Below are 27,860 nucleotides of genomic sequence, written 5' to 3' on the forward strand. Positions count from 1 at the left end.
TTTCCGCAGGGCCTGTAAGACAGAGTTGTTCCGCCTGGCCTTTGGCTTGAAGCCAGTTTGATTCCCTCCCTCCCTCCCTCTCTTTCTTTTTTCTTTTCCTTCTCCTCCTGTGATGAGGCATTTTAATGAGGCATTTTAATATTTTAATGTATTTTAATTTTGTTTTAAGTTGTAATCATTCAACTTGTTTTTATTATTGCTTGTTAGTCGCCCTGAGCCCAGCCTTCGCTGGGGAGGGCGGGGTATAAATAAAAAATTATTATTATTATTATTATTATTATTATTATTATTATTATTATTATTATCATCATCATCCCTGGATATAGAATCTAAGAAAAGGCCAGGAGGGATGCATTGTAAGATTTATTCTACATGCTAAAGAGGGCACAAACTTCAGAGTAACTGTGGGCAGAAATAGGAGTTCTAAAACACAATTTAGTGCTGTGGATGCCCTGCCCACCAGCTAAAACACTGAGGATGATATTGAGAAAGAAATCAGGAAGACAGCCAAAAAAGAAGATGTAAATCAGGGGCAATTCAAACTACCTCTAGCTACTTGAATGGAGGAACTAAAGAGCTTACCAGCATGTAGGGATTCAGAGTGCTTTTGATCCTGGCCACTGTTAGGACACCTTCCCCCCTCTTTTTAATCCCCTATTGCAATAACCAACCAGAATGAAAGCATCTAAAGTAAACAGATGTACCCTTGCATCTCAATGATTTAAATTGGCCCACACAAATTAATGAAGTAGAAGGTTGTGCAATTATAATACTATAATATATGCTTCTCTTCTATATTACAACGACATAAATGACGTAGCAAAGCCATTTAAAGAAACTTCAGTAAACTTAAAGGTAAAGGGACCCCTGACCATTAGGTCCAGTCATGGACAACTCTGGGGTTGCAGCTCTCATCTCGCTTTATTGGTCAAGGGAGCCGGCGTACAGCTTCCGGGTCATGTGGCCAGCATGACTAAGCCGCTTTTGGCAAACCAGAGCAGCGCACAGAAACCACCGACTTTCTGATCAGCAAGCGCTAGGCTCAGTGGTTTAGACTACAGCGCCACCCATGTCATTAAACTTAAAACATGGTATATAAGCTGCAACCCTAACCCCATTTACCTGGGAGTAAGCCCCACTGAATTTAATAGAACTTACTCCTGAGTAGACATGTGCTGTAAGGCACAGAGCTACTCAAATTACAGTTGTGGGGAGGGGGAAGTCTGAGGAGACACAGGACCTCCTTCAAAGACTTTGTCTCTAGATGAAGGCAGATCTGTGGACTGGGTTGTTGTTGTTTTTGCAAAATTCCATGTACTTTTTGTTACACTTGGTGTCCAAACTTTTTTCAAAGAGGGCTAGATTTGATGAAGTGAAGGGCCTTGAGGGCAGACCAAAGGGCCAACCAAACTTGTTTAGGGTTGAAGTGCAATGCGCTCTACGTAGGGCTACCTTTGAAGGTGACCCGGAAACTACAACTAATCCAGAATGCGGCAAATAGACTGGTGACTGGGGGCAGCCGCCGAGACCACATAACACCGGTCTTGAAAGACCTACATTGGCTCCCAGTACGTTTCCAAGCACAATTCAAAGTGTTGGTGTTGACCTTTAAAGCCCTAAGCGGCCTTGGCCCAGTATACCTGAAGGAGCGTCTCCACCCCCATCATTCTGCCCGGACACTGAGGTCCAGCACTGAGGGCATTCTGGCGGTTCCCTCATTGCAAGAAGCAAAGCTACAGGGAACCAGGCAGAGGGCCTTCTCGGTAGTGGCGCCCGCCCTGTGGAACGCCCTCCCATCAGATGTCAAAGCGATAAACAACTACCTGACATTTAGAAGACATCTTAAGGCAGCCCTGTTCAGGGAAGTTTTTAATGCGTGACATTTTAATGTATTTTTGGTCTCTGTGGAAGCTGCCCAGAGTGGCTGGGGAAACCCAGCCAGATGGGCGGGGTACAAATAATAATTTGTTGTTGTTGTTGTTGTCGAGGTTTTTTTTTTTTTTTTTAGGATTTTACCCCAGGAAATAAGCTGCCACAGGAGCCAGACTGAACCGACCAGGAAGCCGGATTAGGCCCCCGAAACAGACTTTGGACGTGCCTGCTATAGGAGATCTGGATAGAAAGGATCTGCTGCTTCTTGTCTAATACTTCAAGATTATGGAATTGTCTTTAGAAAGAGGACACAATGTGCTACTGGTTATCCTGAAGCAACATTGCACCCTAGAGCAGAATTACATGTTGCATATAGTTCTGTGCCCTCTCTTCTCAGGTGGTTTCCACCAACCGGTATTCTGAAGCACACTGGCACCGTCTGTGGAGGTAGATTACATTTCAATAATATACCGTATTTTTTGCTCTATAAGACTCACTTTTTCCCTCCTAAAAAGTAAGGTGAAATATGTGTGCATCTTATGGAGCAAATGCAGGCTGCGCAGCTATCACAGAAGCCAGAACAGCAAGAGGGACCACTGCTTTCACTGCGTAGCGATCCCTCTTGCTGTTCTGGCTTCTGAGATTCAGAATACTTTTTTTCTTGTTTTCCACCTCCAAAAACTAGGTGCGTCTTGTGGTCTAGTGCGTCTTATAGAGCGAAAAATACGGTATATAATAAAGTTAAATATTTTTACATTTCCTTCCTTTAGCTTTTTTTCCACATTTACCAACACCTACACTCCAAATGAAGAATTATAAACAAAACACCCCTCATTTGGGTGTTTTCGGACAACTGAAAATCTGTATGGCAAAAAAACTCTGACTTTGACCATTTGAAAATATTTTGCTTCATATTTCTAAAGCGAGGATTATAAAGCTAAAGTTCCATTTTTTCCTCATGTTTATACTTACCTGAATAATTTTTAATGGTGAATCTGCTTGGTACATTTGTAGCCTCTGTACATAATGAATCAACATATTAAGCATATTGCAAGCAACATGCGCAACCGTTTTATTTGGAAACTGTAGAAAAACAGAAAAAGTTATAAATGCATGGATTTCAGTATTAGCGCACACCATGTGATGGACTAGCATCTCATGACTGTTACACATTTGGAGGAGAATTACACACACTCAAAGCAAATTTTAAAAAACCCAGTCTTTTGTCAAGGAAGCAGCACAGCTTTGAATCAGAAACAGACTACTTTACTTGGATCTAAAACCTAAATAAAGAAACATCCAAATACAGTCAACAATTGTGGATTGCAAACAACCAGCAAAAGGTCTGAGGTTTGTGCTGAAAAACAACAGATTTATTTGGATGAACATTTTGTATTTGCATGCATTGTGCCAAGATTAGTATTTCCTTAAAAAAAACCCCACCATGTTATGCGGCCGAATTTGATGCAAATCAGACTCTAAAAATCTGCAAAATGTAAAATATGATATATTTATTTTAAATTAACAAGTGTTGTCACAATATTTTGTTCTTTTAATTGTGTAAATATGCAATATAATGGAAAACACAGGAGCTCTAGGACATGGTACGCAAAGTGTATTGTGAATGCATATGACCACAGGACCACTTTTTCATGTCTTTGCCTTCAAGCCCCATGTTTGGTGAAAGATTCCCGCATTGCAGGGAGTTAGACTAGATGATTCTTGTTGTCCCTTCCAGTTCTATGGTTCTATGATTCTATGAACTTACACTTGGGCTTGTGTAGACATTAATGGCCTCACTCACATGTCATATGAAACCAGAGTTTGTGCACTGCCTCCTTCTTTTTCCTACTCCTGCACAGCAGGGAGCAGTTCAGAAGCTGTTGCTTCTGCTTAACCATAATTTGTCCTATCAACTAGACTGAAAAAGTATGGTTAACATAAACTATGGCTAGCTGAAACAATCACAGTTAATGTTAATCATGGTTCCGGGCCTAGATGACATGACTAGCTATGATTAACCAAACTAAACCCCTTCCAGCTGTGTGAAAGAAGGGGAAGCTCACTACAGATAGTTCCTGCTCACTTATGTTGCACTAAACTATGGTCACATGTGGTGTGAAAACACTGCCATGGAATGAAATGGCCTTAAGTCCCCCCCCCCCCCATGATTCTGCTGAATTTGTGAAATAGCTAAGGCAGAGGTACACTCAGGATTTTTTTTTTATCTATAGCTTTTGTATTGTGAACATTTCACGTTGGAGATGGCAGCAGAGGGTGATGATTAAATACTGTGGAAACTTGCTGTAAAAAAACACACCATGCAACTTCCACCTCTTTCTGAGTTGTAAGACCATAACTGGCATTGTAAGTGCCATGCTGAAGCACTTGCCTTAACGACAAAGCCTCTTATGATCTGCCAGGGGATGCTGAGGAAGTGGTAAAGCAGAATGCAGCAGGCAGAATACACATTGTCTGCTGTCTGCCTGAGGGCTTGGGTGGCTTCCAACTTATTATGAGGAACATCAAAGAAAAATTCAGACGCTCCAACAAATCAAATGCAGATAGCTGGAGGTGTTCTTTGAAAACAGGCTTTACAAAAAAGCCAGACCCTGTACATGATAGACAATAGGTGAAGTAGTCGGAGATGTTCTATTGTCGGATTTATACGTAAGTACCACAAATATGGACCTTGGAAGCAGCCTTCCATACTCAAATTGTCAGCAATTACATGCCACCAATTTGTGGGAAGATTTTTCATTCTGTGGGAAGCTCAAACTGCGTGCAAGAGGCAAATGTGTTTTCCGGTAACAAACAGCAGCAACGTTTACTATGTTACTTATATGCTCTGAATTTAATAGCTACTCCTTTGCACAAAAATAGTCAGGAAGTATTCAAGGCAAATATTATCAGGTTAAGCAGTAATTTTATTTTATGGAAATGATTCTTACTCAGAAAAAAATAGGGGGCAGATCTGAAGTACCCAAGAACTGCCTAAAACAGGGTTTCTCAAGCTTTCTACCCCTAGGGCCAATTGAGATGGTTGAAAACTACAGAGGCCCATCAGTCACAAAATGGTGGCAGATGCAAGTAGTATGGCATAATTAGCTGGCAATTACTGATGTGACTTTCTACTGATACTTAATCCATTTTTGGAAATTGCTAAATTATTTGCCACAAGTGTTTTCCTTGTGGCAAGGAGTTCCATAGCTTAGCATTCCTCGAGCCAAGTACTGTACAGACCTTTGCTCTGGGGGTATTGTGACTCAGCCTCCCAGTTTTAGACAGAAGCTGCTGATCCAGAGGATTTAAATGGGGAAGGCTTTTCCCTTCAAATGCCTCTTGAAGTATTTTTACTCATCTCCTGTAATTTCTCCCTATTCTCTTCTCACTGTACCTTATTTCCCCACACCATGTGAGTTTCTTTCATCCCTCTTCCCTGGCCCTCTTACATTCACTTATTCCTCCTATAACAGCTTCCCTCTTTTCTTTACTTTCCTTCTATTTCCAGTTAAATGTTTTATTAACTATTAACCTTATATCTCACTTTCTAATTTCCCTCCACACTTCCTTTGACTTTCTTCCCTTCTCCCCACTAAATATCTCTTCTCTCCTGGCCATCTTTACCCAGCAGGAAAGAGCTGCTGGGGCTGCTGTTGGTACAGTCGAAGGCAATGACATGTCTAAGGGACAGGCAGGCAAGTGAGGAGGCACTGGGCAAGCTGTGGCATTAAGGCCCAGGACTCTCTGGTGGATCCTAGATCACTGTCTGAGAAAAAGTGGTCTAAAAGAGTAAGAAGCAGTGTGATCAAGTAAGTAAGACTGGGGGGGGGGGGGCTTACTGCATATTTAGTTCTTATAGTGTTCGCCCACAAAAAAATAATTTTCTAAATTATAGTCACAACTGAGGAATCATAATCTTCAAATCAGGCTGCTCATAAAAGCTTGGTTTGCACCACTGTGATGGGACTTGAATAGTTAAGCAAAACATTTGAAGAGCCAAAGTTTTGCCACTCCTGCCTCGGACAACATATAGGGCTGTGCTAAGTTCTTGCTCTTGGAATACATTGCACTTGCACCGAAGCTGTGCATTCTTAATTTGCTGCAGGTGTGATGTCAAGTCGTCAAATATCTGGGGAGTTTTATTCAGGGAGGGGACATGCTTTGACCCTAATCTTAATTTACTGCAAATCTCCATGATGGAAGGTTTCTGAAAGTTCTGAATAACCTGCCTTTAACATCTAAATCAGAGAATCATTTAGCTAGAAAGCTTCAGCCCCCTGCTCAATGAAGGAAATCTAGCTAGAGCATCAAGCTATAGAATTGGAGCATCCCCAGCAGACGGCAATCCAACCATTGCTTGAAGACTCCCTAGGTAATTAGTCCCTATGTCTAACTGCTCTTTCTGTTAAAAGCTTCTCCTGATGTCCAACTAAAATCTAGCTTTTGCGCCTGTATTTGTGACTCTTTGTATTATGAACCTATTCAGTGGGTTCAGCAGAGAGAAGTTAAAGAACTTACTTTCTTGATAACGGTGACTTTTTGTCAACGGTCCCTTTAAAAAAGCCTGATGTTAAAATACTATGCTCTGTTCTGTTATAAAGGAGTTCTTTTATTAGACACCAATTCAAGCTCCATGTTGGTCCACTGGAGTCAATCCATAGAGCCAGTATGCCTTTCTCTAGCCTAAACTTTCAACAGTGGTTCAGCTTCACCCGTTGCTTAAAAAAATGGTTTGAGCAATAGAGTTTTTTCTGTAGCATGGATGAGTTTTTGTAGTCACTTAGAACCCGAGCTATTTTGGAGCGGCACATAACACAGTCTCTAACTGCAGGGGTTGAGAAGAGCAATTAGGATCTTTGTACTAAGGCTTTCAAGGTGGTTGAGAGACAAAAGTTGTGACTTCACACTGTCTAGAGGAAATAAACACTGCCTATACTTTGATAGAGCAGCTTGGTTGGAGTTCAGAAAGTGTTGCTGCATCTGTGTTATAAGCCTGCAATTTGCTTTTGTCCAGTTCAATAGTGTGCGTACTGCACTTGTCAATACAACTGACAAGAAACATAGTATCTGGTATCTATACTCAATTCATGTCTCTCTGCAAGAAAAATAGCCAACTCCAAGAGTCTTTGAATAATGTGTGATCTAGTTTCCAAATAAGAGCCTCAATGTGTGATTCTTCTGGGCACAAAACTGTATTTGTGAACTTTAAATCTCTGTTAAAAAGAAGAAGGAAAAATGACATCAATTATTTCCCCTTACTCTGAAGCACCTAAAAGAAGTGTGCTGTATTAAGGTATGACACTTTATATTTTAAGCATTCATATTTAAAATTACTTTAAATTAAACCATTGCTTTGTAACAGCTATGAGACCTGGAAAATTTGGATAAAAATTGGCACAGTTTTAGGTACGCCCCCACCAAGCATATAAAAGTAATTGGGATGCTTTGATTGAATACTATTGTTGGAAAGGGAATTGAAGAGGCTGATGTGGAATCTTTCTTATATTCTAATCTTTGGCTGTAATTTTATTACTTCTGAGTAAACAAGTGTTACAACGTATGTAACCTGCATATGAATGTGATGTTAATATGCTTTAACACACTTTCACATGGTTCAGCAGGGCTTACTGTCAAGTGAGCGTGCACAGGACTGTAACCTTAGTAGTTATGAACAGAAACCAGCCAGCGTTTATCTATGTGAGCCCTAGCGCTGCCTAGAGATCCTTCTAGGAAAATGAGAAAAGAAGGCCAGAAAAGCCACAGGGTGCACATGAAACACTGCACAGGGCCCTCTAAATCCTAATGGTTACATGCTTACTTTTAATGATGCACAGATCACATTCAGAGCTTCCTTGATCTGAGGATGATGGGATTCATGCACCAATTCCTCACATATCCATATGCCAAGGCTACAAAGAGCAACACATCTGCAAAACAATGTTAGATAGCAATGTAAGCACTGACTTTAGCCAAGCTAAAACTAATGTCAAGGGAGTAGAAAACTTGTGGTGTATTAAGAGTTTGTTGAGGTAGGACAACAGTGCAACCCTATGGTCATCTAATTAGATGTAAGCTCCACTGAGTTCAATTGAACTTATTCCCAGGTAAGCCCGTTTAGGATTGCAGCCTTAGAGAAGCCATCTATTAATGTCTAAACTAATATATATGGTGCATGCCACTACTTTTTCACTGGTTTGTTTCATTAACCATAATCTACTACTACTTCCTTTTAAAATGAATTTAAAAGGATTTTAAGAATGCTTATCTATCTCCTTCTCAGATATATTCTCTGGATAACTCATAATGCAGTTGAGCAAAGGCAAATTTAAAAGAAAACCATGATTCAAATTAACACCAAAAGTCAACCCATATTGTGCTATTTAAATAATTTAGCTGAACACACAAATTGACCTATTTGCTCGAGGATCTGCAGTGATCCTTCTTTATTCATACCTTGCCGGTCCAGATGGCTCCTCTCTGGCAGAACTTAATACCGTTTTGATGATCAGTTCCTAAAGTAAGAATGTTCAAAGTCAGTCATCCAAAAACCCCTTAAATTTAAAATAAAGCTTTATTATGTGATAGGAAAAGTTCACAGAAATGGGAGAGTTACAAAACACTCTGCATTTGTTCATACTATCATACTATTTGTTCATACTATTTCCTCAGAGACAGTATCCAATGGAACAAGGAATCCAAAGTTGTTTCAGCCATACATCCCTGTTGATTCTCTTGAATCTTCCAGCTTTGGATACCATACCATGCACAAACATCCACTCCCTTACAGTGAGGAGCTGCTACTAGCCACCACTTTCTCAAAAAAACAAACCACCCCAAACACATTGCCACCCAAGTGCTCTGGTTAAGCAAATAGCAATGATGAATGATTTGAACACAAAAATATCTCCTAACAAGAAAGAAGAAAAATGACTGAAGCTGCTATCCTATACACACTTACTTGTTCCACTGACCACAACAGCTGCATTTAGACATAATAATAAACAATATTTATCAATACATGAATTGACATTGGGTATGTGCACTTCCCCCTCTTCTCCAAAACAACAGAAAGGAGATCAGAATCCTTTGCCGTTGTTTTTAACTAACCACAGAGCAAATTGTGTTTAGTCTTAAGCAATTAACTGAAAGCAGCTCTGTCCTACCCTTGGAAGACCAGTTTCAAAAATGGTGCGGAAGGTCCTCTCCTCACACTGCCTTCCCAAAGCCAACTGAGCGAGGCCCTGGGCTTTGGAAAGGAGGCACAAGGCTATGGCAGGGTCCTAGTGCCTCACTTACCCAGTTTTGGAAAGGCAGCATGAGGGCTTGCGCTGGACTACTCTGCTCTACAGAGAGAATCTGCTCCCAGTATTTGGAACTCCTTCTCAAGGGACATCTAGCTAGTCCCATATTTGATAACCCTTTCCAAGCAAAAATATTGTTTATTTAGATATGTATTTTAGCCCATTAGCTAACATATATGTTGAAACTGGTTCTTTTTGTTGCTTTTACTGATGTATTTTACCTGCCTTGTTCTTATGTGGGTTTTTTTTAATCAGGCACTATTTTCACTGCATCTGTATTATTATTAGCTGCCTTAACTATAGAAAGGTAGGATGCACATTCAACAAGCAAACTGATCAATAATAATAATAATAATAATAATAATAATAATAATAAATAGGATTGTGCCAGGAGCTGCTCCTCAGCTGAAAACAGCTAAACAAGGGGAAATATATGCAGAGTACACAGCATTTCAAAACTTACCTTAACATCTGTAAACGGAGACACAACAATGTCAGGAGTGCTTGGGTGTAGAGCTGGGAGTTCACAATATAAATTGGGAAAGCAAACCAGAGAGCCTAAGAGAACTTGTGCTTCTACTCTTGGTGCCTGAGAAAAAGAGAAAGATACAAACAGATGATAAAGTTTAGTCTTCATCTTGAAATGAAACGTTTTAAGCACAGGTCTCTTTGGGGTATTGAAGTCATGAAGGGGCAACATGAGTGGGAAAAGGGCCACGTAGCCCTGGCAGGATTTTAAATTACACAAGGAGTCCCTACAACTAGAAGAGGCTTCCTGCTGCAGAACGTACACTGGGGTTGAGAAAGCTGGCCAGAGCCATGAGCCATGAGCCATTGGGATGGGGTAAAGCCCTGTTCTACTTTATTGCCCCTTCAATTACCCAAGGACCAGAATGATGATGAGCTGCTTACAGTGCTTCATTGGCTCATATGCTGGTGATACGTTTGACCTGCTAGGGATGCTTCAGAGTTATTTTTTTGAGAATGCAATTGCACTGGGGCTGCCTTCAGGTATTACAGCTTATTGTTATTTGTTAGCTATTCAGTTTGATAGTTACCTTATGCATAGCAGTTTCTAGGTAACTTAGAACCAACTTAAAAGCATGCACAACATAATAGCACCATTTTCTTACATTCGTTCTTTATGCTTGCCTTTCACAGACCTTCCCTCTTTTATTATTATTATTTATTCAATTTATACATTGTCCTATACCTGGAGGTCTCAGGGCGGTTTTTTGCTGTTTGATACCCTTACCTCCCCCTTTCCTATCTTCATGTAATATTTAAATTTAGATTGCAAGCTCCCTAAGGCAAAGGAGCACAGTGTAAGGCAGGCAAATTCGCAAGCAACTGGATGTATAAAACACCGTGGCAAGAATGTAAACAACCTGTACATTATCTAATATACAGCTTTATAATAATACACTTTTGTAGTAAATAAATATAACATGCTAAGTTGCTTTTAAGGCGACAAAGTCCCTACTTAGAAAGACTTTAATTGGTAAACTTTGTACACAACATCCTAGTAATACACACACACACACACACACACACACACACACAATGTGTGTGTGTGTGTGTGTGTGTGTGTGTGTGTGTGTTATATAACTCATAGCTATATATAAAAATAAGCTGTATATAAATGGACTGCTGGACTCACCCAAATGGTGCTTTTAGCCAGTGGCCATCCATTAGGTAGGATCTAGCACCACCTCATGGCTACAGGTGAGTGGGATAGCAAGAGTGGAAAAAAGACTCACAGACCCCAGGAAGTGAAGTGGCGGGTGGGGAGACAAGCAAGAAAATAAATAGACCTCCATCCCTCTTTTTAATTATTGAAAAGGAAGGCTAAATACAGACATCCCCCCACATGTGTTCTACTCATGTGCAACTACGTATATGCATAGTGCCGGGAAATAAATTTAAAACAGAATGCCAGGAAGTGGCGGGAGAGAGCCCAAAGAGGAGGTCAATGAGGAAGGAGGAAGTCCCAAAGAGATTGAAGGCAGAGTGGGGATTTGTTTAGGCTGTCAGGCCTCCCCACCTAACAGCTGACACGTAAGGTAGCACAGCAGCCGCCACAGCTGCTTTTCTGCATGGCCTCCAGCTGGCCCCAGAACTTCAACTCTAGTTGAAAAGAGAGTTGTGTGGAGAGACAGAAGGGGGGGGGGGCGAATAGGTATTTGGAGGCTTTTTAGAGGATGTTCCCCACTTTAGGCAATTTCACTTATGTGCATGGGCCTCCAAAAGGAGAGCTAAGACCACCAATCCATCTCAGGCAAAGGCAGGAAATGGACAGGAGTCAGAACTGGAAGGGGTTGGATATGCCTTGACTCTTAGTTGCATATCCTGTTTCTGGATACCAGGTGGTGCTAGATCCTACTTGACGGATGGACACCCACAGAAAATCTAATAGCAATTGCTGAATATAATTAACCTGGGCAACAGCTTAGGACCAGGCTATCTGAGAAAGCACTTCCTTCTGTACAAACCAGCCCAGTCATACAACAAAAGGAGGGCCTTCTCTGTGGTGGCCCTCCCACTGTGGAATGACCTCCGAGAGATATGTCAGGCACCTGTGGTGCAGGAGTTACATTGGTGGCAAAAACTTATTCACACCAGCGTTTCAAGGAACCAATCCTTAGTACTGACTTTAGTGAACTCTGGTATATATTTAATTGTTACTTTGTTGTACTGGTTTTATTTTGCAAACTGCCTTGCTATTTTCCACAACGAAATGTGGTCTGTAAATAATTTTAAACAGCAGCAATAATTTTTGTTAATGGAAACTCACATTGAGAAAAGAGGATGCCGCCACTCTACCAGCTGCAACAATGAAGTCCATGATCAGCATGGTAGCACCAGGTAAACCAAGTGAAAAAAACTGAGGAGAACAGTGCTTGATGATTGTATTGACGATATCCTTGGAGGAAAGGAGGCAAAGAACTGTTTAACAGACAGATCGCTTGCAACTTCCATAATAGACACTCTGTTAAATAAAAAGACTACTGAAAGGACAAAATAAATAGTATGAAACCCTGTTCTGAGAATGCCAACGGCAGCATTTGGAGATTGTGATAATCTATGTTTTATTCTCCTGGGAATAAGTCACAGCAAATATTGGGTTTCCATGCCCCCACTTTCCCCTTTCGTGTGGTTTCAAAGAGATTAGAAGCTGTTTGCTTCTGTTTTGAATTACTCACAGTTTAGTGTGTTGTCTCCATCCTAAACTGTTTACACGGTATAGGTATGAAGGAGTTTGAAACAAACCAGTGTTAAGATTTAGTCACAGGTTGTTGGGTTTGGATGAAACAACAAGCTGTGTTCAACTAAAAATGGAAGCAAAAGCAAACACTTCCTTCAGGAGTGGGAAGGGTTTGTGTGCTACAAAAGCCCAAGGCTTGCCTAGGTTCATATCCTTAATGATAAACTATGGAGGAAATCATCATGTCCAAGTGCAGCTAGGGAGTCAAACTGAACCTGAATGAAAAATAATTTCCCAGTGAACTAGAATAAAACAATTACCCAAATCTAGCCACATTTCTTCATAGGATTTTCAGTTATATGTGAACATTCTCTCAAAATAATTTATTCACAAATTTGTTCAAGAAAAGTAGGATTACTGCTCTTGGTATCATTTTTTATTAAGCTGTACAGATCTCCTCAGTGCCAGGCTTTTCAAGTCTTAAAATTTCAATCTTAAATGTTTACTGCACTTGAGAATTTCCCCAGTGTTAGAAACTGAGATATGAAAGCTAGGAGCTAAACAGCACCTTAAACCTATGTTATGGGCGCTTTTTTAATAACAAGAATACAAAGCTAGAAAAGAATGAACTGCAGCTAAAATATTATGTTCATTTTTCACATGGTTGAGCCTTTCCCCAGCCCACTTCCCTCATATTCATAAGAGGGTCTCTTCTCCAGTCTTCAGAGAGTAGCTGGAAGTGGGGAGGCAGAAAAAGATCCTCCTCTTCCTTCCACTCTGTAGTTTTAATCTGAAATCTTACACACAGAGCTCAGAAACTGCTCACGCTGATGAAATTCCCTGTCACAAAATGTGCCTAGGACATTGGGAGTTGTTGGCTTTATTCTGGATTTATTCTGCTACTGTTTTTATTTTGCTTTTTTTAGTGTTAATTGCCCAGAGAACTTTTGTATTAGGTGGCTTTCACAAATGTGAATAATGGGAATAAAACCTAAATTTGTCTTGAGGGCGCAAAATGATTAGTCAGAAATGCCTCCAAGTTAGAACTGACCATCAGAGAAAGAAGAAAATGAAAGACAGTAAAAAGCAGTACAAAATATTTAACAAATGGGAGTAGAGTTTCCTTCTAAAGTATCTGCGAACTCTAAGAGAAGATGAGTAAGATTACTGGAACCAATGTCTCCTTATTTGCCAACGACCCTTAGATTTCTGGGAAGGTATCTTATTCAGCAGTATGACAGAATCTTGGCAATTATACCCAAAAGGCATAGCTTTACCAGAACTATTATAAATTGGTAATTAGATTGTTTTGCAAGGAGTTGAAACTGTGAGTATGAGACAAAATCTTGCAGTGTATTGCATGAATTGTCACTTAAGTTACGGTAAGACAGTCTATATTCAGACTTGCAGAACAAAGACTCTGGGCTAGATCTCATGAATCCTGTGTATAGGCTCTACTACTTTAGACTGTAGGTGTGACTCTTATGATTGGTTTTTAATTATTTCTGGAGGAGCATTCAATCACAAAGAAAACGAGATGTCAATTAAAAAAGAAATTTAGAACACTTCTCCCTGATAGCTCGTTGGTTTGTTTGTTTTTTGAGTGAAGGGGTATGGACCCATCTACAATCCAAAAGAGTGCAGCTCAAACACAGATCTACCATGTCATCTTTTGTTTGCAAGAGCTAAGCCTCTGTCTCTAAGAAGCAATCGTTTTTCAAAATATTATTCAAAAAATCCTATGCTTTCCTTGGAAGCTTATCAATGAAGAGATCAGAAGTGGCAGGCAAGGGTCCTGAAACGCAGCTTGTTCAACACTAGTGATCTTTCCCTGAAACATGTAGCTACAAGAATCAGTTGGGTGCATTCTAAGTTTACTCAAGAAAGGCCCAGCCAGTAGCCTGATACTATGTACCCTATAACACTCCCCAGCTTCTTGTACAACATACAGAGTTTTCTTGCCAGTGGCAAGAAGCATGTAGAAATGGTTCCCCAATATCAGAAAGTTTGAAAACCACTTCTTTAAAACGTAATTTACAATGAATAAAAACTCCAAGTGAGCATTATGTTTGCAAATTCTCAAAGGCATAATCTGCAACACGTTTTTAATTTTCTGGGTTCACGATTGCTCAGAAATGTGCTTCAGAATAAAGTTTAAATTATTGAGGCTCCTTACCTGATCAACGTGAAGTAGTCCACAGTGCATTATATTGTAGAAATGAGTTAAAAAGTCCCTGTTTGGAGAAACGTCTTGTCTCCGCTTCATTGTATTACATATGAGTTTATAAGCATGTAACTTGCCTTGTTTGTACTTATCACTCAACATGGTTGCCTAATATTAAAGAATGAAGCCACAATGTTAACACTTTGATACGTTACCCCATTTTCATTTTCATATTCACAGAATGGGCTACACTTTTCTTTACCTTGAATAGCCACGGAGTCAGAATTCGCAACGGAGGAATTAGAACTGGTGGAGAAGGTGATGTCATGTTATCAGCTGAAATGCCAAGATTGTCTCTAATCTGAAATTATTTAGAAATACAATGCAAACTTGTGTGAAGATGAATTTGCTGCTTCAATTCTACCTTAAAATACTTTTTTTAGGCTGAGCGGCTAAAAATATTCAGTTCTCCAAATACCTTAGCAAGATTTTGCCAGAGTTCACAAAGGTAATCAAAAACTTGAGCATGTATTTCAGGGTCCATAATGGAATTGACATCTCCTAAAATTCCTAGCATTCGTCTCCACATTACGGTAGCGACATCTGCATGCCACCCAGTGACTGTTCCTCCTGCCATCACACTGCAGCATTCAGATGGAAAATCACTAGTTTCTGTAACAGAAGGAAAAACAAACAAAACTTCAGGCCAGCTATTATTTGGAGGTGGATTAAGAAGTTAAGGGGGGAGATGATACAAGGTCTGCAAGAACGTCCATTTGTGCAGTGGGGCTTTCCTCCTTCCTCATGACCCCCTGGCTCTAAGGGGGTCAGGAAAACCCCCAGAGAACCACATGTGGGGAAGAAGGAGGGATCATTCCGTCTGACAAGCTGAAATGCTTGTGTTGACAGAATGACAACAACAGCAAGATGTTGAATTCCTCCCAAGAAAAACCCATTAATATGTTGCATCAAAATATATGATAGCCAGGTAGAACAGAGCAGATATGGTCCCTCAATCCCCCGCTGTACCACATTTACCCAGTTTATTTAATGTATAAATAGTCCATGTTATTGCTTTAATCAAGCAGATGAAATTTTTACTTTCTCCCAGGAGTTAAAAACATAATTAGTAAGACAAATTTAATGAACGGCAAACAGAAAACACAACTACTGTTCTCTGAGACTACCCAGTTCTTAAAATAGTGAGCACTGTATAGGAAATGAAAGAAAAGCTATTCTTTAAGTTTTCTATCTAAGATATTGCCTAGGTCATCTGGTGTCTGTAAAACAGAGTGGTGGAGCTTCTCATCCAGCTGTAGATCTTTCTGTTCGTTGTGATCTGCACTCAGAGTGGCAGGTGATGGTGTCTGCGATCGTGATCCAAGAGCAGACTGGATTGGTGATGCGCTTTCAGAACCTACAAATGACATTTTAGCTATCAGAATAAAAAATGCATTTACTCAGCCTTCACTCTGATTTGCAAGTAGCATACATAGCTCAACAGCGGCACAACAAGCACACATCTAAAAATATGTTATTAGTAGCACTTTGGACACCTATACAGTCAAATTTAAGTTGCTGGTACTGGTAAATTCGTAATTTTATTTGTTATAGGAATGATTTCCAAATATCTTATGTATCAAAAGTGGGGGCAGCAACAAAATATCCAGCCCCTGGATGCTTACTATATGCTGTTGAGGTCTTCAGCAGGCTGATTTCCTGCTCAACTTTGGGGAAATTTAAAAGCTGCTGGATGGTTTATAGGGGTGACAGATGAAGAGGGAAAAAAGGTTAGTATGGATGTAGTTTTGCCATGTGCAGACCTCTGGATCACGGCTACAAACTCTACTTGATATGAAGAGGTCTATTATTCCAGAAAACAATACTCTGGGATTTTTTTAAAAAAATCAATTTAACTGGCAAAATATACCCCACAAATTATATTATTCAGATCAACTTTATAGGCTATACTTTTCACCATTTCTAAGAGGAAGGCTGTAAAAATGAATGCGTTAGTCTTTAAGTTGTTGGTACCCCAACTCGTCTTATTGCTGCCACAGAATAAAATGGCTAATCCTCTAGAAATGAGTTAAATATTCATAAATTTCACTCCTCTGCTTTGCAGCAGAGGAATAACCCAGTCAGATGGACAGGATACAAATAATACATTATTATTATTATTATTATTATTATTATTATTATTATTACCTGTAATAGTTGCTGCTTCAGCAGATAGTGGTTGTTGATTGAGACTGCTGGTCTCAGAATCAATATGGAGTGTAGTTAGACTAGCAACTTCCTGTTCTTCAGCACTTTGCTGAGGTCCTGAACCTGCATCAGACTCTGCAGAAGTTGTTGTGCCACCTTCAGGGCCAAAGCTGAAATCTACAGAGAGAAATTGATACATATCTCAATGGCCTAACTAAAAGCATAGACCTGATCAATTTCAAAAACATAGGACTTTCCTACAAAGGGCATTCTTGCTACCTTTCATCTTGTGTTTAATGCAAGTGAGTTGTGCAATCATGTGCAGATTCCAACAAATCTAAGCAACATGATCCAGTGTTTTGGGATCTTATGACTAAACAAGGAGGCAGAAATTCTGGAGAAAAAGTTTCTCCTTCCTAGAAAATAATAATCTTCTACTTTGCAAAGGCTTTGGCAGCATGTGTCACATACCCTCCTGAGAGGCTTGTATCTGTGTGCGCAAAAACAATATGATCAGGGTTTAGCCACCAACTGAGGGTGAACTGTTGTTGAAAAGGAATAAGCAGCTACTGGACAGGAATCTCAACCAGTGAATCAATTGATGCAAGCTATTACGGCCCTTTGTAGCTTTACAAAGCTACAAAGGTATATAGTCTAAAGTGCTAAATAGCTCTTGTTCTGCCTGTCCTAAAACAGGGAGATCTTCCCCACAACCACATCAAAGATCAAGTATGAAGGTCTGGAACTAAACTAAACACAATGAGCTCTTGTTGATGATGCACCCAAGTTGTTGTAGTGTGCGGGACATATTCATGACCCTGAGGAAACCATCACAGTGGAAAAGAAGGATTGCAAAGTTGAGAAGTTCCTTCCCCACCAGTGTGCATATAGGGCCAGGGTTCCTAGAAGGTTGTACTGTGGTCTGTTGTTTCTTTCACAGATCTAGGTCTACAAAAATAACTTCTCCCAAAGTTGTGTGCTCTTATAAAATGGATGATAAGCCAAACACATTCCTTGTGGACTTTGCTCCAGATCATTTACAGAACCTGTGCGCATTCACTCTTCTAAATTTCTCTGCATAAAGCTGTCTATTGCAAAAATAAAATAAAATAAAATAAAATAAAATAAAGTAGAGGAGGTATTATGATTTTAGAGGAAACTGGATGCGGGAATACTTGCTTTCAAATTTTTGGCCGTCATACTGGAAGGCGCTGAAGGAGTCCGAATGGCTGTCGGAACTGACAAGGTCACTGCTGCCTGCACTCGCAGGAGACGTCCACTCAGAAGGCACACCTGGGTCATCTGCAGGGCGCATTTGGCTCTGCTTGTTCAGTATATCGGGAAGGTCTTTTGGAACTTCTAAGCTTCCTGGACTGCTCCCTCTTCTGGTCACATTCTAATTGAAGAAATATTACAATTGAAGAAATAGTTTGAGAAAACACTTTTGCAGCCAGAAAAGATTTTCATGTTTGCTATTTCAGAGACAAGGGCTGTACAAAACTAAATGATTCAGCTACTACCGATTTTTAAGTCCAGCTCCGTTTCCATCAAATAACATTTACTGCAGCCATTTTCATTTGAGGTCATCAAACTAACAAACGTCACTACTTATTAACATTTTTACAGTCATAATTAACTGGTGATCTTGTAAACTGCTTAGCATTACAATTGTATATTTCAGGACAAAAGAAAATTGCAAAAGCTTACCAGAGCACTACCACTGCGCAGTCTTTCAGCTATAAACTCATCCATGAGGTCAGGAATATTTGCATTACTACTGCCATTATCACTACCAAGAGGGTTCTGCTTTGGGCTCATATCCTCTCTATTGGCTAAAAGCAAATGAATGACTGTATATAGTAAAGAACAGTTTCAATAACAAAATATTTTTTTAAAGCACAGAAATAAACCGGTAAATACAAAAGAATGTCATGCAGTTAAAAATACCTTCTCCCATAAAATAAATTTAGTTTTAGGAATTAGTAAGTCTACCCTCACCCTTCAACGCCCCCCACCCCTACCCATCACCACTGAGCAGGTGTTAGTCAATTTCCAGTGTGACCTTTAAAAGAGCAAGAAAGCTTACAGATAAGCACTACTTAAAGTTGTTAATGCTTGCTTTAAGCACACATTCTTCATTCCTCCATATCACCAGATGCATAATTCCCCCCCCCCAACTCTGCGGGTGTATGCTAATGAGAAACATATAAGTAGAATGTACCAATGAATTATGTTTCAATGCAGTACTGTAGACACAGAGTACACTTAAATAAATTAATAAACAATGAAAGATGACATGATTCAAAAATTAACAGAAGACTTAAAATGGTCAGTGGTTTATGATCAATATTGCACAGAATTACACTGTTTTTAATTCTGTTACACTATTGTGTTATTTTACCTTGAAGGTTTTATTTTTCTTGTTTATCTTTTTTTTTTTTTTTGAGAAAGTGTTATCCCCTCAAAAGACTGCAAAGCAACCGTACTGTTAATCTGAGGTATAACATGGTCTTGATATTAAAATCTTGAAGTATTAAATTTCAAAATTTCGTTCTATATACTCCTAGAATCCAGACTGCACGTTGCTTTTAAAGAGAAACTTTTACTAAATAGCATATTGAAACAAATTAGCCGGAAAGAGTCTACATTACTACCCAGTCTACTGTGATATGCTTACAAAGACTGCCCTCAGATGGCATTAACATCTCAATGCAGGATGCATTACAGAGCATTCTGTTAATCATGCCAGCATACAATGTAAAAAAAAAAAGCGCAAAAAAACCTACCTCACTGCTGAAAGTTAATTTACTGTTCTTTTAAAAGTTACTGAACACATGAACTAAGATGGTGATATTAGAATGACAGCCAGCCTTGCCCATTTTGGTTAACACATAGAGGTTCACAGTTAGCTCAAGGAGAACTATCATGGTACCTTTATGCACTTCCATGACCCCAGCGGGGAGGGAAAGCAGTGATAGATGTCGCTTAGGAAGTCAGTGCATCCATTCCAATGAATGCACACAGAAAGCACTGAAGCATATTTTGAAATAGCTCAAATAAAAATGACAAAAATCCATACCAGATTGTTTTAAGAAGATAGTCCAAACAGGAAATTTTGAAACCTACTTCAAAATTTTCTTGTCTCATTTTCAGGAGGAGGAGGAAGAAAAATTAACTGAACCTACAATTGGCTGAACTGCAATAACTGATCACTAGGAAGATAAATAGGAGATATCAAAACCATTTTTTTCCTATTGGACAGCATACGAATGCCAAATATATATTGAAGACTGGCTTTCAAGGCTTGCCAGGAGAAGTATATGATAAAGACAGGATCCATTGGTAGGTCATTTACTATCTCTTCCTCTTCCCTACTCTTACAGTGTTCAGCAGCAAAGTGGTTCACTATTATTTTTTAAAAAGGATCATTAGTAATTTAACGTTTATCAAAGTAACTTATGCTGGAGGGGGGAAATTCAGCTGGCCATATGCGCATGCAAAACCAAACAGGAAAAGCACTGATCATCCCAAAGCCTTTTGATTTGCTTTATAAGAGCTTGCTTCAGGTGCATCAAGCCAAACTGGTGCTGCCTTTCTCCTATTGTGCTCCGCACACTGTTAGTGCTCACCTGCAGCTTTCTTTCCAAAATAGCCCATTACATGACTGTACAGATCCCTCAGTGGAGCCTCTGCTGGCACTCTGCTCTGCCTCTGTGGGGAAACATTTGCCTTCGGCTTCGAAAGAGCATGTACAACAGATTTATAAACACCACCCAGGGAGCCCTGCTGTTGTCCCGACTCCTGACTCGATGGCTTAGGTGGGCTACGGTTTGACATTTGATTTATTCCAATACTTTCCTTCTGCAACACGAATGCTGGAACATCTCCTGATTCTTTAATTTGCCTACTACAAGCAGAAGTTGTACTGGCTGGATCTAGAGGCCTATATATTCCGGGTTTGACCAGCACAGCCATTGTGGATGAGCTGGTGCTTGTGTTGCTGCTGCTGCTGCTGCTGCTGCTGCTGCTGTTGCTACTGCTCCCGCTACTGAAACCACTGAGTTTACGAAGTCTTGCTTTCCAGGGGGCCTCTTTGTTTTCTAGAGGATTATAAAACTGAACTGATTCAGTAGATGGCCTAAAAGTAACATGGACACTGTTTCGCTTTTTAGCTGCTATTTTCATTATTTTAGCCTTATGGGTTACCGTTTCAGATATGCTTCTCTTAGTTGGTGACAGTTTGCTCATGCCAGTAATGTGAAGCATTTCAGGGTTAACTAAGGCTTTATGTGGCATTTTCTTTGCATGCATAACACTTGTGTTGGTTATTTTTTCATTAAAGAGGGCACTTCTATGCTTTTCAGCTAGCACTGCTTCCACAGATACATCTACATCAGTGGCAATTTGTCTGAACAAATACCTCTTCGTTTCCTTTTCTCTAGGGCTACTTGACCTGGGATCAGGCAGATTTTGGATGGGCCTATCAATGTTTAAATGTTTAGCTTTATCAGCTTGGCTTCCTGTAGAACTGTCTACTTGTGTAGGTGCAATATTACTTATAAAGCCACTTTGGTTTTGCTCCAATTGCAGTTCTGCGTCATCGGCACTTTCTGCAACAGTGGTACTACTTGCACATGTAACAGTCTGGTCTGTATGCTCTACTCCATCCAATGGCATTTTATCATTCCTACTTATTCCTGCATCAACTTCATGAGAAGAAGGCTCATGCTTATCTATCTCAATGCTACTGCAAAGTTCTTCGTTTTCCTTAAGATATTCTCTCAGAGAGGAAAGAAGATCATCTTCACTTTCAAGGTCAACATACTGGTTTTGTTCAAAGGCTGTATCTGCAAGTTCTACCGGGCCTACCAAATGACAGAGATGGTCATAAATACTATCCCCAACTTCCAGAGAGGACTCTCGGCTATTTGTATCAGTAACATGACTTTCAGTGGATCTACATATTGAAGAGGCCTCTGTGGAACTCTGTAAGCTTGGCGCATGATGGGATGAATCGTCAATGACAGGAACTGCACCTTTGACTCGCTCAACTGTGAATGGTTCCAGGATGTCAGATGTGCTGCTACTTCGTGGAAGTGTCTGCTCCTCGTTCAACGCATCAAAAACTTCACTGGGCGTTTCCTCACTCTGTGAAAAATGTCTGACGCGAGGTGGACGTGGGAGGATTTGAGCATCGTCCATGTCTGTAGAAAAAGTATGTATTTAGGAAATCAAATACATAAATCTAATATATATATATATATACTATTGTTTTGTTTGTTCACTACTGCAAGGCAGTGATACACTTTAAAAAGAAGTCCTTAAGAACCATAAAATATTCTCCACCAAAAACTAAAATGTTGTTAAACACATATACACACACACACATGTGCACATACGTGCACATATATGCTATCTAGTACAGTGTGAGATATGAGTTAGACCATCAGAACAGTCTTAAAATATTAACATGCATGGAAACAGAGCAAGATCATGGGAGATATGGAAATGCTGTTAAAGCTAGGGCTGTGCCAATAAATTATGAAATACTAATTCATGGAATCAGAAATAATGACTTATAATATAGCCTGTTTGGGAAAATATGTTACCCAAGAACTGACAATATTTCTAGCCACAAGTTGACTCAATATGTTGAGGGAGCTGTATCATCTTTAATTATTAAGTCAATCTCTCTCTCTCTCTCTCTCTCTCTCTCTCTTTCACACACACACACACACACACACACACACACACACAAACACAAAACACCTATGTAGGTATGTCCATAATGGGTGATCCCTCATTCAAGTGAAAGAAAGCAGATGGTTCCCTAACTCTGAAAGGCTAGCTACGAACGAATAAACACATTTTTCAGTCTCCAATTGGGATCTTCTGAAGCACCTCTTAAAAATGGGATACTAGTTTCTTATAAGAACTGGAAAAAGCTAATACGATGATCCAGAGGAAGTCTGACAATTACTGAACCTACAGCTGACTTATCTTTATTTTTTAGTGATCAAAATAGCCAAAAATGAATCCTAACGAAGGAACCATTGTTCCCTCAGGATGAGCTGAACTAGCACTAAAAATTGGGGGGGGGGGACGACAATACCTACAGGTAAGAGCCCACTTCACCTTTTCCCTTGCTGTTTTAGAATTCTGCTGAAAGCAGTATACTCTCTTAGGAGGTGAGGTGAGAAGAGAACAAAAGCTAGCTGTGTTAAAATTTACACACCTACAAAACACTTAAAAACCAAAGGAAACCTTGTTCATAATTTCTGCAGAAGCCCCACTGATATAAGGTCTAGACTCTAATGCACAACAAAGAGGTTCGTGGAAGCTCTTATAGCAGTCCTTCAGATTTCCTTTTGAGTGGATCTGGACTACAGCTCCAGGGGGACACACTGCAAAATGAGTTCTGAATAGTCACAGAAGCACCTCTGCACCCTTTTAAACACTGAAGATGCAAACACTGAAGATGACATTAAATTTAAATATGAAGCTTGTGATGCTCTTATTAACCTATTTTATTTCAGCAATTCTTCATAGAATACCATTCTCTTCTAATACATTTTTAAACATTGTGTGCTGTTTTATTTCTATGTTTTGGTTGTTTTACTTTGGTTGTAAGGTTGACTATTTCACGGAAAGGTAGAGAAAAGATACCAAACACACACACACAAACACACACGGCTAAAATAATCCTGTCTCACATATTTTTGCTACAGAATCTAAGTGTAGGATTGTTCTACCACTATGCAATGTACACAGTTTAGTTGGGATGGGAAGGCTGCTCCACGAAGAAAACAAGATTGCACCCAGAAATGTTAAACTACACGTTGTTTCCTGTGCAGCCATTTGTTACTGTTCTGGGTACCCAAATACACAAAGTGCCACCAGCACAGTCTTGTTAGGAATGTCTGAAGCTGCCTTATTCTGTTGGGCCACTGACCCATCTCAACGTCTCCCCAGAATTGATAAGCACAAGACTTTCACAATCCTGCTTAGGATTACTAAGGCCTAACTATGATTATATGCAAGGATCCCAAGGTTTTCTACACTTCTCCATTTCCAATTTGTCAAAAAATCCTAAATAGCCAGCTATATTTCTCTGCATCGGGCTGACAAGTCATATTAACAGATTCTTAAGACAAAATAATAGTATAATCATAATACACAAAGCTGAGCTGATAACTTTTTAGGGATATTAGCTGTACTGCTAAGTTTATACAGAAAATGACTTTCTAAGTAACAGATAACATAATCTTGTCATAGTCAACATATCCTGATATAAAACACATATTGTTCCATTTTTTGAAACCTACAAAAATAGCCTGTGGAATGAGGTGAGCAGGTCTTAAAATGTTGGGTGAACTTGGTGGAGAAATCTAAGCATGACATTGTAAAATCATTAGTTTTACCAGCGTCCATGGCAACTACAATTCTTTGATAGCAACAGTCCAATTGATAAATGATTAGGACTAGATTATTAATTGATGAAGTTTAAACACAGTTATATAGCATCAATAAAGGTGCCACTTTGAGGAACCTAAAGAAGAAACACACAGATTTTCTGAACTGTTTAATAATTTACAACACAATATTTTATTTTAGCTCGAACTGGGAATGTTCCATATTATACAGTGGTACCTCGGGTTAAGTACTTAATTCATTCTGGAGGTCTGTTCTTAGCCTGAAACTGTTCTTAACCTGAAGCACCACTTTAGCTAATGGGGCCTCCTGCTGCTGCCATGCCGCCGGAGCACAATTTCTGTTCTCATCCTGAAGCAAAGTTCTTAACCAGAGGTACTATTACTGGGTTAGTGGAGTCTGTAACCTGAAGCGTATGTAACCTGAAGTGTATGTAACCCGAGGTACCGCTGTAATAGCAAATCATGAGAACTTTAAAAAAAAAAAAGCTGTGTCAAGACTGTCTGAAAAATATGCTCTACTCGTTTCAAATTAATGTGCTATTTTTTGTTCTTTAGTTGATGGCTATACTTAAAAGGAAAGCATTTGTAGTGTTGTTTTGAAAGGTGAACACAGACAACCCATCCATTCAAAGGTCCTGTGCCTATCTGGACATGTTGCTGGGGGTAGGGGAAGAAAGGGATGGAAGTCTAGGAAAAAAAATAAACAGAACTACAAGACAAAACTTTTTTAAAAAATTATTTCCTCTAGCCGTTACGGAGCCTCACTGATACTCAGCTACAGGTCTAAGGGAGAATGACTGGAGTATGCTTGAAGACAACAAAGTTGCCTGGCTGGCCCCCTCAACAGGAGCACTTCACACAGCAACACATTGCTGTCCATCTCACTTCTGTTTCCCACCCACCCTGTAAAATTTTACTAAGGTTTTTTAATAATACCATACAATTAAAAACAAACTAATCTAAATAAAAGCAGAAACAAAAAGAAAAGGTGGAGTCCTCTCTCACGGTTGGCTCTTAACCTTCGTCTCACAAAGGAAGTTTTAGACCAGGGGTCAGCAAACTTTTTCAGCAGGGGCCGGTCCACTGTCCTTCAGACCTTGTGGGGGGGCCGGACTATATTTTGAAAAGAAGAAGAAGAATGAATTCCTATGCCCCACAAATAACCCAAAGATGCATTTTAAATAAAAGCACTCATTCTACTCATGTGAAAACACACTGATTCCCGGACTATCCGTGGGCCGGATTTAGAAGGTGATTGGGCCAGATCCGGCCCCCGGGCCTTAGTTTGCCTACCCATGTTTTAGACCCTCCCAGCCCTTACCTGGGAGCATCCCTTTCTTTTCCCAGCCTCCCCCCTGGGATCTCTTTCCTTCACTGCCTCTCACCCAGGGTCCTTCATCAACCATCCATCACCTTCATGTGTGCATAATCCCAAAAAAGAACCAGAGCCAAGGACACCAAGGAAACAAAAGAATGTATGAATAAGGCAGGAAAATGGAAGAGAGGAACAGAAGAGAAAAAGCAAGAAAGAAAACGCACACCCCGCTTCCGAAATAGCTACTACAAATATCATCTCTGAACAAGCCTTTGAAACTGATTGGCATTATGAAACAATGAATCACAGTATACAATACATGATTCAGCATATTTGAAATGTGAACAAAAACACAGTACATTTATAGCTTGGGATTCAATGACACAGGAGATAAAATGTGGTTGCTTCAACAGAAAACCCACCATAGCTGTGAAGGATTTCTTGAGGCTGCCTATCACTGACACAGTACCTATGAACGGAGCCTAAGAATCATTATTAAAATATGGCTCATTGGGGGGCTTTAAAAATGTCGTTTTTCTAGAGATGGGTCAAGGGTTTTGTTAGCAGAAGAACAGCTAGTTGTGTCTTTTAAAAGATACATAAACAGCAGTTAGCACTTAAGTGTTTATAATACTGTTACTTGTAATACTTTTTTCTGGGTCTATTGATGAGTTTTTAATGTGGTATTTACTAATGTCAACCCCTCTTTAGTAATTCTTATGCATTTACTGACATAGTCAACAAGAAATTGATTATAATAAACAATCAAAAGGAAAAGGCTATGATGCCAGTAAATTAAAATACAATGACCAAACAGCGATGATAGAAAATATCCTCAACCTCTCCATGCTGAAGACTGTCAATGAGAAATCTTTTCTTCTTCCTTCTCCATTTGATGGAGAAAACCTAGTTCAACAATATATCTCAGATATTTGTGTCAAATCAACTTTTAAAAAATTCAGCTGCAAAGCAGAACATTGCATTACTTCTAGAGGAATTGGCACAGCGCTAGCTTCTCACAGTTCCAGAATGAGCTGTAAATATAGCATACCACAAAACTCAAAATATCCACTCTCATCTCTTCCCCATTTCCTCCCCACCCCTAAATATTTTACTTTGAAAAATGTAGTGATTATGCAGTCTTTGAAAGCAGAAGGGTTAAAAAAGTGAAAAGGGGGTGCAGAAATTAGCAGAGGTGGCACTACCTGAAAGCTCATCAGAAAGGGGAGTGAGAACAATATCAGGCAAGAAGGGTTTGGAAGTATGGATCAGAACAGGAGCACTTTTAGCACTGCGTATATAGGCCGATGGCAGAGCACATTCACCAATGGATCGGCTTCTCATGGCTTTAAAAAAGGAAAAGAAAGAAGTGGGGAAGGAAAAAAAAGAAGAGTGACTATAATGAAAGGCTGTGTCACAGAAAAAGCAGCAACAGAGAAAACAAAGATAAAAAGGAAGAAAATTTAAATTAAAACATTTCAGCACGGCAGATATTGGCAGAGCTGTAAGGAAAAAAATAATCAGTGGGCACATAAAACATTTTGAGTTGATTTTTAAAAAATGCTAGACAGCAATAATGCCTATATTTTGACAACTACAATTACTGTGTATTCAAAGTAAAACACTAACAGGTGTGTATTCTCAGAAGCGCCACTGAGCTCAACAGAATTTCTTCCCAAGTTGAAAAATGTCAACAAGCTGAAGGCCATGGCATGAACACTAAAGAGTGTATACAATTGTGCACTGATAAAGCACATGTCTTGCACTTGCTCTGATCTAACTTTTCCTTTTTTTAAGTGAGCATCTTTTAGTCTGAAGAGCTTCAAATAATGAAAACAAACTAGGTTCCTTTCTGGTCATAGAAGCTTCATGAACAGGTCCAGACATTTAAAAATATGTCCTCACTTGCACTCCATCCCTGTCAAAGGTATCTGTAAAGGGAATGTAACATGTGACTGATATACTTTGGATTCAGACTCACAGTACAATACTATACACATCTACTCAGAAGCAAGTCCCATGAGTTCAATGGGGCTTACACTCAGGTGAGCAGGTGTAGAATTGCAGCCTAAGTTACCTTAACAGGTTCCATTGGGTCGAGTTACTCATGACTTAAGTTTCATTTATTTCAATGGGAGCTAAGTGCAACTAGCTCAAAGCAGCACATTTTTCAGCCAGTATATTTATGGGATCACTTCCCAATAGCTGCAACTGTATCAATGGTCAGCTTGAGTTACATATTATTTTCTCCATGTAAATAAATCATTGACTTGAATAGCTTGTGTATGTATATATCCTCAAACAATGAGTTCTACTGATTTCCTAACAGCATTATTTTAAGTAATTGCAGGAATTACTT

At 39.6% G+C, this 27,860-nt stretch overlaps 1 protein-coding gene across 24 annotated transcripts in view; it reads right to left on the reverse strand.

The window, feature by feature from the left end:
• The window catches only part of RALGAPA1 (Ral GTPase activating protein catalytic subunit alpha 1), a 123,923-nt gene that overhangs the window by 52,472 nt on the left and 43,591 nt on the right, over window positions 1–27,860 (reverse strand). For 10 of the 24 annotated variants that reach the window (XR_014546730.1, XR_014546731.1, XM_083607995.1 and 7 more), the window contains exons 17-30: window positions 26,707–26,847; window positions 20,383–21,957; window positions 18,461–18,585; window positions 17,933–18,149; window positions 16,754–16,930; window positions 15,810–15,962; window positions 15,024–15,217; window positions 14,808–14,906; window positions 14,558–14,713; window positions 11,971–12,099; window positions 9,640–9,765; window positions 8,329–8,387; window positions 7,694–7,802; window positions 2,845–2,955 (exon numbers count right to left, since the gene is read on the reverse strand). Coding sequence is in view for 22 of the 24 variants with exons in the window: in XM_083607995.1 (XP_083464121.1) it covers window positions 2,845–2,955; window positions 7,694–7,802; window positions 8,329–8,387; window positions 9,640–9,765; window positions 11,971–12,099; window positions 14,558–14,713; window positions 14,808–14,906; window positions 15,024–15,217; window positions 15,810–15,962; window positions 16,754–16,930; window positions 17,933–18,149; window positions 18,461–18,585; window positions 20,383–21,957; window positions 26,707–26,847 (3,371 nt within the window). In the remaining 2 variants the exon portion in view is untranslated. The remainder of the gene's footprint in view (window positions 1–2,844; window positions 2,956–7,693; window positions 7,803–8,328; window positions 8,388–9,639; window positions 9,766–11,970; window positions 12,100–14,557; window positions 14,714–14,807; window positions 14,907–15,023; window positions 15,218–15,809; window positions 15,963–16,753; window positions 16,931–17,932; window positions 18,150–18,460; window positions 18,586–20,382; window positions 21,958–26,706; window positions 26,848–27,860) is intronic. The other 14 variants (XM_083607992.1, XM_083607993.1, XM_083607990.1 and 11 more) reach the window with 3 other exon arrangements.

The sequence above is a fragment of the Podarcis filfolensis genome, assembly GCF_964270895.1.
Source record: "Podarcis filfolensis genome assembly, chromosome: 1".
Classification (NCBI taxonomy): domain Eukaryota; kingdom Metazoa; phylum Chordata; class Lepidosauria; order Squamata; family Lacertidae; genus Podarcis; species Podarcis filfolensis.